At 58.2% G+C, this 11,085-nt stretch overlaps 1 protein-coding gene across 1 annotated transcript; it reads right to left on the reverse strand.

The window, feature by feature from the left end:
- Positions 1-4,220: 4,220 nt before the first annotated feature.
- CCDC25 (coiled-coil domain containing 25) lies at positions 4,221-10,944 on the reverse strand. The gene is made up of 9 exons (XM_084514001.1): positions 10,847-10,944; positions 9,515-9,562; positions 8,902-8,941; positions 8,179-8,230; positions 7,807-7,882; positions 7,272-7,375; positions 6,526-6,728; positions 5,513-5,558; positions 4,221-5,057 (listed from the first exon to the last, which is right to left on the reverse strand). The coding sequence occupies exons 1-9, from the start codon at positions 10,869-10,871 to the stop codon at positions 5,028-5,030; spliced, it is 624 nt and encodes a 207-aa protein (XP_084370127.1). The 5' UTR covers positions 10,872-10,944; the 3' UTR covers positions 4,221-5,027.
- Positions 10,945-11,085: the final 141 nt, after the last annotated feature.

The following is an 11,085-nucleotide window of genomic DNA, read 5'->3' on the forward strand; positions in this document are numbered from 1 at the left end:
GGGGTTTCCTGGTGCTGGTATGGGGCAGGAGGGGCAGGGGCGGCGCTTTGCTGGGGATTTGGGGTGGGGGCGGCAGGCCCCGTGGGGTGACTGGGATCCTCGCCCCATCCTACAGCTTGGGTGGAGCTGGGTTGGGGGGGGGGAGAAGCCCCCTGTGTAGCCCCCCCGGTGCTGCTGGGCTGGGGCTAATCAGGGGGATACCCCAAACCCTAAACCTTAAGCCCCAAACCCTAAACCCCAAATCCCAAACCCTAAACCCCAAAACCCAAAACCCAAACCCCAAATCCCAAACCCTAAACCCCAAACTCCAAATCCCAAACCCTAAACCCCAAACTCCAAATCCCAAACCCTTAGCCCTAAACCCCAAACCCTAAATCCCAAACTCTAAACCCCAAACACCAAAGTCTAAACCCCAAACCCGAAACCCTTAACCCTAAACTCTAAACCCCGAACCCTAAACCCCAAACCCTAAACCCCAAATCCCAAAACCTAAACCCTAAACCCCAAATCCCAAACCCCAAACCCTAAACCATTAACCCTAAACCCCAAATCCCAAACCCTAGACCCCAAACCCTAAACCCCAAACCCCGAACTCCAAATCCCAAACCCTTAGCCCTAAACCCCAAACCCTAATCCCCAAACTCTAAACCCCAAACCAGGGGGGCCCCAGGTACCCGATTTGGGGCCGCGGTGCCAAAAGCAACAGGGCGCTGCGGGAAGGAGCCGGCCCCAAATTGGGATCTGCCAGGGATCCCCTCCCTGCGGTGCCAGAGTAAAGAAAAATCCCATAAAGGTCACGCACAGCCCTGCCCCGCTGCCTGCCTGGGGAATTGGGATTTGGTACCCACGGCCTGCCCCCATCCCCATTCCTGTTCCTATTCCCATCTGTGTTCCTGTTCCCATCCCATCCCGCCCCAGTCCTTATTCCCACCCCATTCTGTCCCCATCCCCATCCCATCCCATCCCAGTTCCTATCCCCATCCCCATCCTAACCCCATTCCCATCCCATTCCCCATTCCCACCCCATTATCTCCCCATTCCCATCCCAGTCCTCCTTCCCATCCCCATTCTATCCCCATCCTCATCCCAATCCCATCCCAGTCCCCATTCCTACCCCATTCTGACCCCATTTCCATCCCATCCCCATCCCATCCCCATTCCAATCCCCATTCCCACCCCATTATCTCCCCATTCCCACCCCATTCTGTCCCCATTTTCATCCCATCCCATCCCCATCCCAAATCCCCATCCCATCCCAAATCCCCATCCCAAATCCCCATCCCATCCCATATCCCCATCCCCATCCCATCCCAGTCCCCATTCCCACCTCATTCTGTCCCCATTTCCATCCCATCCCATCCCCATCCCAAATCCCCATCCCAAATCTCCTTCCCATATCCCCATCCCATCCCATATCCCCATCCCATATCCCCATCCCCATCCCATCCCAGTCCCTATTCCCACCCCATTCTGACCCCATTTCCATCCCCATCCCATCCCATCCCATCCCAAATCCCCATCCCAAATCCCCATCCCCACCCCATCCCACTCCCCATTCCCACCCCATTCTGACCCCATCCCCATCCCATCCCATCCCCACCCCATATCCCAATCCCACCCCATCCCCGTGCCCCCCCCGCTGGCCCCGCTGCGGTGTTTGTTGCTGTTGGCACGCCGTTTTCCTGTTTTTCTCCCCAAAATGACGCCTGCAGAGCTGCGGGGCTGCTCGGTGCCAGTGGGGGGGCACAAACACCAACCCTACTGCCCCCACAGGGGGTTAGGGTGAGGGTGCTTTTGGGGCGCAGAGCAAAATACCCCAAAAACCTGCCCCGTGCTATTTGGGGACGTGCAGACCCCAAAGAGCAACGCCCAGAGGGACGGGGACACGCAGACCCCAAATAGGGTTGCACAAGGGGATGGGGACACTCAGAGCAGACCCCTAATGGTGATGTCCAGGTGAACAGGGACATGCAGACCCCAAATAGGGATGTCCAGGGGGATGGGGACACTCAGACCCCAAACAAGGATGTAAAAGGGGATGGGGACACGCAGACCCCAAAGAGCAATGCCCAAAGGGATGGGGACACACAGACCCCAAAAGGTGATGCCCAGGGGGACAGGGACATGCAGACCCCAAATGGGGTTGCACAAGGGGATGGGGACACTCAGACCCCAAACAGTGATGTAAAAGGGGATGGGAACATGCAGACCCCAAAGAGTAATGCCCAAAGGGATGGGGACACACAGACCCCAAAAGGTGATGCCCATGGGGACAGGGACACGCAGACCCCAAATAGCAATGCCCAGAGGGACGGGGACACACAGACCCCAAAAGGTGATGCCCATGGGGACGGGGACACGCAGACCCCAAATAGCAATGCCCAGAGGGACGGGGACACACAGACCCCAAACAGTGATGTAAAAGGGGATGGGGACACACTGACCCCAAACTGTGATGTGCAGTGGGATGGGGCCACACAGACCCCAAAGAGCAATGCCCAGAGGGACAGGGCCACACAGACCCCAAATCAGGATTCTCGGGGAAATGGGGACACACAGACCCCAAACAGGGATGTAAAAGGGGATGGGGACACACAGACCCCAAACTGTGATGTGCAGTGGGATGGGGCCACACAGACCCCAAATAGCAATGCCCAGAGGGACAGGGACACGCAGACCCCAAAAGGTGATGCCCAGGGGGATGGGAACACGCAGACCCCAAATAGCAATGCCCAAAGGTACAGGGCCACACAGACCCCAAATCAGGATTCTCAGGGAAATGGGGACACACAGACCCCAAACAGGGATGTAAAAGGGGATGGGGACACACAGACCCCAAACTGTAATGCCCAAAGGGGCAGGGACACACAGACCCCAAATTGGGATGCTCAGGGGGATGGGGACACGCAGACCCCAAATAGCAATGCCCAGAGGGACGGGGACACACAGACCCCAAACAGTGATGTAAAAGGGGATGGGGACACGCAGACCCCAAACGGTGACACCCTGGGGGACGGGGACACGCAGACCCCAAAAGGTGCCGTCCCGGGGCCGTTTCCCAGCGCGGAAACCCCAAGCACAGCGCAGGCAGGGCCAAGCACAACAGGCAGCAGCTGCAGCCCAGCCACCGCCCTCACCCCATGAAAGGGCCCTTTCATTTAGGATTTTGGCCCTGGGGGGGGTGGGACGCAACCCTATAGGGCCCCCCCGGCACTCCCGGGCTCTGCCCTTGCAGCTGGAAGGGGGAAATTTGTCCCCCCCCCCGCCTCGGCCCCAAAAACATGTCCCCGGGGGACAGGGGTACCCCAAGAGTGCCCCCACTGGGATTTGGGGACTCCTTGAGGGGTCTGGGTGCAGCCCCCCACCCCATAAATGATCCTTTGCTTCCCTTGAGCAGCTGTAGGGCTGGTTCTAGGGGCAGGGAGCTGCCCTATAGGGTTTTGGGGCCCCCCTTTACACCCCAAATCCCCCCATCCGTGCGCCCAGCCTGGCTCAGCACCCCAAGGAGGGGTCCCTAAAAGGAGCAGGACCCTACAAGGACCCCCCCCTCATCCTGGTAGGGGACCGGGGGCTGAACCCCCTGGCTCCCCCCAACCCCAAACCCCAAACCCTTTAGGGGAAGGGCGCCGCCTGACCTAAAACCTGTTTATTTATAGGGCCTGGCCGTCGCGGCAGGGCGGGGCTCTTCCTCCCCTAAAAAAAAATCCCATTGGGGCCAAGATTTTGGTTCGATTTTCAACATTTTGGTTCCAGCGAGAGCAAAAACTCCTCTCGGGGGGGTTAAAATTCACCCTTCACCCTAAATTCGGCCCTACACGGGGAGGATTTCCTCCCCTGGAGGCTCGCCCCCAGCTCCCAGCACCCATGGGTGCCCCCAAAAAGCACCCGGGGGGGGGGACATTTGGGGATATTTGGGGAGCCCTTTCCCAAGGCCGGGAGCTGCTGCGGGGAGGAGAAATCCCAAATCCCAAACACCCCCCCCGGGGGGGGAAACTGGGGCAGAAAATGGGAAAGGAGAAAGGGGAGAGAGGAAAAAAGGGGATGGGGGGGGAGAGGCCGGCTCCTCGGAGCCCTAATGGGGATTAATAAGGTCTGGGGGGGGGGAAATGGGGGCAAAACGTGTATGGGATGGGGGCTCCCCGCACCCAAACCCTGCTCCAGGAAAGGGGGCAGCACACGAGGAGGTTTTAGCAGCCCCAAAATGAGTTAAAATCGGGATATTTGTCCAGGTGCTGCACCGTTTATTGGGATCGGTTCACAAAGACCCCCCCAAAAAACCCCACAGAGGGCTCGGGGAGCTGGGAGGGGGCGCGGGCACCGCACAACCCCCCCCCCTGCGGAGTTTTCCCAGCAATTAGTTGTTAATGAAACCAAATTAACCCCGGGGGGGGGTTGTTCTGAGGCACGCGGTGCAGCCCTGGTGCCGCGCCGGGGTCGGCTGCACCGATTCGGAGCCCTCGTTTGCAGCCCCGTAATTAACGAGCCTTAATTAACAATTAACGAGCCTTAATTAACAATTAACGAGCCTTGATTAACAAACTGCCACCTTCACAGCAGATTTACAAATTTACACCCCCCCCGATCGCAGAGGGGTCCCTCGCCCCCAGGGATGTGCAATCAGCAGCGGGGTTTTGGGGTCGGGGGACCCCAAATCTCTGCTTCTGCCCCTTTTGGGGGACAACGCAGCAGCGAGGCAGCCCGATTTGCCTTTTTCTTCCTCAAATCTCCCAGGATTTGAAGCTGCGGCAACAAACCCGAGCCCCCAAGGTCTGCTTCCTTCCACCCGAGGGGGAGAGGTGGGTGTAGGATCGGGGATTTTTTTTTCCCCCCTCCTTTCCAGAAAGCGTCCGCGGCTCGGAGCTGGTGGGGACGCCAGAACCGGGCGGGTTGGGAAGAAACGGAGTCCGAGTTGACAGTTTTTGGTGGTTTTGGTGGGTTTTTTTTTTGGTGTTCTCGGCGACGGCGACTTCCCCAGGCGTCCCGCACCACCTCAGGCTGGAGAAAGGAGTTTTTTGGTTTTTTTTTTTTTACATAAAATCGTCGGAATCGTTGCCATCCTGCGGGGAGAGAGAGAAAGTCAGGACGGGAAGGGGGCGAAGGGGAAGTTCAGCAGGATCTGGGTTTTGCCATTTCCCCTGGGCTCCTGCCCTCTCAGCGAAATCCGAGAGGACAAACAGCCAGGAGGAAAAACTGGAGGATTCCTGAAAGCCACAGCCTCCTCTGGCGCTTTAGCACGCAAAAAAAAATGGATTTTAAGCTCAGGGTCACCCAAATGACCTCCGGGATCCCTCCTCTGACCCCGCTCACTCCAGGCATGCGTTTTGCACCCCCCTAAAAGCAGCAAGGTTGGGGGTGCCGTCAGGGAGAGCCCTCTGCTCGCATTTTGGGTCGCCCCCCAGCAGCCTGCGAGGCTGGAGCCCGACTTAAAACTCCTCCTGCTCCTCCTCCGGGGTGGGAAAGGGGATTTTGGGAGGGTTTCGTGCGCGCCCTCAGGGTTTTTGCGGGTTCCTACCTGGTTGGAGGACATGTTCTCAGCCTTCATTAAGGACGAGTAGCTCCTGAAAGGGAAATTGCCATTATCTTACAGGATGCATTTCCCAAACCCACTGACAGAGGCGTTCTGATGAAACAGGATCGGGTACCAGAGGGGAAAAAAAAAATAAAAAAATCTATTTCTCCTTTCCAAATTGAGGCTGGAGCGAATTATTTGCTTACCTTGTGCTCTTTGGGTAATTAAAACAAACCGGGGAAAGAGCACATGTGCTGCGCAGGCTCTTTCTCCGCAGCCTCAGCAGCTTTGTCCAGAACTCAAATCGTCCCAGGGGACAGAAAAAAACCTTTTAATTTTTGGGTGGTGACTGCTGCTGATTTCTCCTGGTTCTGTTTGCACCTCGAAAGCCCTTCCTGAGGTTTCTGGGTGTGGAATCCTCGAGTTTTGGATCTTCCCCGGTGTTGAAACCTTGAGTTTTTCGAACTCCAGCCTCGTTATCGCTCGAGGAGAAACAACAAAGTGCTCAAAGCGAGCCCTCGGGGCCGGCCAGCACGTCCTGTCCTGCAGGGGGGAGGCAGGAAGGAGGGGGGGGGGAAAACGAGACTTGCTGGATGGCAGGAAGGTCAGCACGACATTTCAAACCACCTTTTGGGCTTAAAAGCGATGGTTTAGGGGGAAAACTGAGGATCCAGACGCTTTTCCCAGCGCTGGGGGACGCAGCAGGAAGCTGAGACACAAACCTGGAGCAGGCTGAGGCTGCTCCCACCCCACAAGGGTTTTTTTTTTTGCCCGATTTCCCTCGAGCCAGCGGCAGATTTCGAAAGCCGGGGCCCTTCCTGCTAACCAGAGCTCCCCGTCGAGTTTATTTGAGGCGAAAAAAGGGGAAATGGATTTATTGCAGAGACAAAAGAAACCACTGGGCCGTGCAGACACCGCCGCAGCCGGTCAGCTGAGCGCGCCGGGCCCGGGATTAAACAAGCTGCTGACCCGTGACCGTTCCCCCGGCGCTGGCACGGCGATTTCTCGCCCCTTACCTAAGCTCTTCCAGCTCCTTCTTCTTCTTCATCTCCTCCTTCTCCTTCCGCTTCATCTCCTGGATCTGGGCTTTCTTCTCGTTCCTCTCCTCTCTGTCGCGGGCTTCCTTCTCGGCAGCCAGGTCGGGGAAGCGCTCCACTTTGGTTTTCTCCAGCCGGTTCAGGATCTCGTTCACCTTCTTCTCCACCGTCAGCATTTTCACCTGGGAGGAGCGCAAAAAAAACCAAAACACCGGCCTTAAACAGACAAAAAAACCTTTAATTTTGGCACCCTCTTTCGCCTCCTTGGCCAGGAGCAGCCCCGAGGAGGTGGCAGCAGGTCTCTGAGCACCACGAGGGGCTGAGGGCATCGGGTGCTGCTCGCAGGGGGTTCTGCACCTCGGGTTTTGGAGAGTTTTCCATCCCAGCTAGGCACAGCGTTATCTGGGGATAATTTTCCTAAGTTTAGGTTTGGGAATGGCTTCCTTGACCCTACAGAGCTCTGCAGCTCTGGTTTTTCACGGGTTTAACAAACGCAGAGGGAGCTGTGGGGCGAGACAGCTCTCAAAAAAGAGGCAGCAAAGCCAAAGTGCTGCCTCGGACACCTCGGGGACACCACAGAAACTGTTCCTGCACAGCAGCTTCAAGCCTCAGCCCTTCCAGACACGCCTGCAGCGCTGCTGGGGAGCTGATCCAAGGGGCAGGCTCCTCGGGGAGGGTTTGGGTGGGTTTGAGCGTGTCCTCCCGTGCCTGCAGCGAGCACTCACGTCCTTCTGCCTGTGGAAGCCGATCTGCCCCACGTCCATGTCCGCCGTTTTCTTCAGGTTGGTCCACGGCGTGTACACCACGTTGACGTTGTTCATCTTGCAGCCTGGGGAGGGGAGAGAAAGGAAAAGGATCCGATTTCTCCCCCCGCCGAGAGCGGATTTTAAAGCTCTCCACGTGAACACGACCACTGAGGGTTGTTCTGGCCCCAGATGTCACTGATTAGGGGGAAAAAAGGGAGAAAAAGGGGGAAAATGGGGGAAAAAGGGAACAGAAAAGCCCCAAAACACCGCTTGCTGCTGTGACAGGGGCGCTGCAGGCGGAGCTAACGAGCTCCAGATGCAGATTAACGAGGCCCGGCCCTGCCAGAGGAGCGAGCGCTGGGGAAAGGGGGCCCCAAGGCGCTGGGAGAGAGGAGAAAGCAAGGGCAGGGCTTTGAAACTCCTCCTGCTGGGAGCCTAAAAAGCAGCCCCGGCGGCCGCGAGCAAGGTTTATCCCCCAAAAAAGCAGCCTCCTGCCGCCAGGATCCTGCCTCACCTTGGATGCTGTTGGCTTTCACGAGGTGGGCGCAGTCTATCAGGACTTCTTTCGGGATGTCGTCCACCGTCTGGCCCTGCAGCAGAGGGGGGCAACGTCAGCAGCTGCCCCCGAGCACCCGAAAAACCACCGGGGCCACGAGGGGAAGCTCTGCGAGCACGCCCAGCCCTCCTGCGCTCTGTTTTTTACGGGTTTTTGGAGTTTTTTGGGGTGTTTTTAAGGAGAGGCTCGAAGAAACGCACACAATTTGCGCTCTGCTTTCCCCAAAAGGGCTTCAGGGAGCAGGGAGGGACTCACCCAGGGCTCCCCCCGCAGCTCCTGGGCAGGGAAATGCTCCCCAGGGCCTTTGAAACACACGTGCCGTGAGCTCACCTTGTGCAAGCGGAGGTAGACGTGGGCAGAAGAGAGCTTGTCCACGTGAAACCTACAAAATAAACCAAAATAAACCAAAATTAACGCGTTTAGCAGGAGGGGAGGGATGGCAATCATCCATTTTGGGAAATTTTCCTGCCTAAGGAGCGAAGCAGCAGCCACTGCACGGGCAGAACCAGGGAAACGTCCCTCATTTACGCGTCTGCGTGCAAGGCGCTCGGGGTTTCTCCCCCTGGGAGCGCCGTTCACCTCGATGTGAGGCTGAAAAAATTAAAAATAAAATTTTTCTCCCCTTCTTTTTTACTAAAAACTCATCCCGCGTGCAGGGTGAGCCCTCCTGCATCACCGTGCGTGCCAAAAACTCCCCCCGGGTGATGCTGCCGCGAGCTGGAAAACACCAAAGGGATAGGAAAAGAAAATTTTTTGGGGAGGGCTGCTCACAAACCTCAGCGAGGCGACCCACGGATGAGCTCCAGCCAGCTGCGAGCAGGAGGGGGAATCCCCTTTCTCCTTCCTGAGGAGCTAAATGAGAACTGAAACCATGCCACAGATGTCAGGGAGCTTCCTGCTGCCAGCTTGAGCTGCTCACAGCGGGTCTGAGGCCAGCAGCTCTGGCTCAAAACACCCAAAATCTCTGCTCCTGCTCCCTCCCTCGGCTCCCCGGGTGCTGGCTGCCCTCGTGTGATTCCCAGAGCTGGGAATTTTGGTGGTTTTGGTACCCACCAGATGTCCTCGGGCCAGCCGTACTTGATGAGGTCTTCATCTGCAAAAAAGAAGCGTCGGTAAATCTGTGACTGCATCATCCCAGCCCCTCCCCAGAGCAAAAATCAGCCACGAGGGGGGCTCCAGCACGTAGGATGGCAGGAATCAGTGCAGGGGTGAGGCTGAGGAGCCCCCAAAATCCCACTCCTGCAAGCAGGAGGCACAACAGAACCCGGGGGGAAATTTCCCTCTGGTTTCCCACCCGTTTCCCTAAAGGAAAGGGCAGGGGAAAGGGACTGTGGAGCACAAATGCGCAGTGGGAAGAGGAAAAGCCCAGGCTGAGCAGGGAAATGGAAGGCTGGTTTGCAGGAAATCAGCAGAGAACACCCAAAAAAGGTGCCCTGGCTGTCTCCAGGCAGCTGGGTTCGCACCTCGTTTAGTTTCAGGAGCAGCTGAAGTCTCGGTGACTCTACCCAGAGGGTTTCAGAGGGGTAAATCGGAATAATCCGCAGGACTGGATGAGGTTTCAAGCAATACACGAAGCCTTCCGGCCCCAAATGCCCTGGGGAACCCCAAACCTACCTCCAGGCGCCCTCCCGCACACCCCCAGCAGGCTTAATTTCGGCACACTCACTTTCGTACTTATCCTTGCCCATGTAGATGGTGTAAACGGCAGGAACAGCTGGAGGGGAGAGAGAAAAACAGATCAGAAGGGGCTTGGGCAGCCACGCGGGGAGCCCCAGAGGCTCTGCTCCATCACTTCCAGCCCGGGGGGAGGTAGAAAGGTTCTGGTTTGTACCCAAAACGCAGCCTCGGCCGCAAGGAGCCCAGGTGAAACTTCTCAAATGAAGCTAGCGCTGTTTTAATTACGTTTGGTGGTGAAAAAGGCAGAAATTGGGGGTTAGCAGGTGGAAAAAAAACCCTCTGGACATGTGGGAAGGGGAGATCAGGGAGTGAGAGATCACCAGGGGCACGGGCACGACACAAACCTGAGATTAAATGCCTGGGAATTAAGGTTTATAGGCAGTAATTTCAGGAAAACGAAGCTCACGCTGCCAAAAAAACAGAATACTGACAGAGAGGGGAATCCTCACCATTTATAGGGTTTAACTCCTGGATTTTGGAGCATTTTGAGCAAATTGTGAGTCTCCTCCTCGTGCTCCTGTGGTGGGAAGGGGTCGGGAACCTCCCAAAATGCTGGGGTTGGAGCAGGGGGGGTGTGAATGGGGCCAGGGGCACCTCCCCTTGACGCCCAGGGCTGTGAATTTGAGGGATTTCTCCCCAAAGGTGCCAAGGGGGTGGCAGCAGGCGGGGGGGTGGCGCTGTGAAGCCCAATTCAGCCCAGTGCGGCCCATTTTAAACCAGTGGAGACCAGTTTAGTCCAGCAAAGCGTGGTTTAACCCGGTTTAGACTGGTTTATCCCAGTGGAACCCAGTTTAGCCCAGTATAACAGGTCCAACTGAGCCCAGCTCGGCCCAGTCCGGACCAGTCCGGCCCAGTAAGGCCCCGTCCGGACCCGTAAGGCCCAGGCCGGCCCAGTAAGGCCCAGGCCGGCCCAGTAAGGCCCAGGCCGGCCCCGTAAGGCCCAGGCCGGCCCAGCCCGGACCAGTAAGGCCCAGCCCGGACCAGTAAGGCCCAGCCCGGACCAGTAAGGCCCAGCCCGGACCAGTAAGGCCCAGCCCGGACCAGTAAGGCCCAGCCCGGACCAGTAAGGCCCAGCCCGGACCAGTAAGGCCCAGCCCGGACCAGTAAGGCCCAGCCCGGACCAGTAAGGCCCAGCCCGGACCAGTAAGGCCCAGCCCGGACCAGTAAGGCCCAGCCCGGACCAGTAAGGCCCAGCCCGGACCAGTAAGGCCCAGCCCGGACCCGTAAGGCCCAGTCCGGCCCAGTAAGGCCCAGCCCGGCCCAGTAAGGCCATGTCCGGCCCCGTAAGGCCCCGTCCATCCCGTTCCGGCCCCGCGCTCACCGCCGGAGGTGAAGTAGAACACCATGGCAGCAGCGCCGCCGCCGCCCGCTCCGCCCGCTCCTGCCGCCGGGGGCCGGAAGCGAGCAGGGCGCAGGCGCGCGGCGCGACGGCGCATGCGCAGCGCGGGCCCGGCGGCGTTGCTATGGGCCGTGCGCATGCGCCACGCGGCCGGGAAGGTGAAGCCAGAGAGGGCTCTGCGCATGCGCACGGCGGGAGGGGGGAAGGACCGGGCAAGGAGC

Source organism: Aythya ferina (genome assembly GCF_964211825.1).
Source record: "Aythya ferina genome assembly, chromosome: 3".
NCBI classification, from domain to species: domain Eukaryota; kingdom Metazoa; phylum Chordata; class Aves; order Anseriformes; family Anatidae; genus Aythya; species Aythya ferina.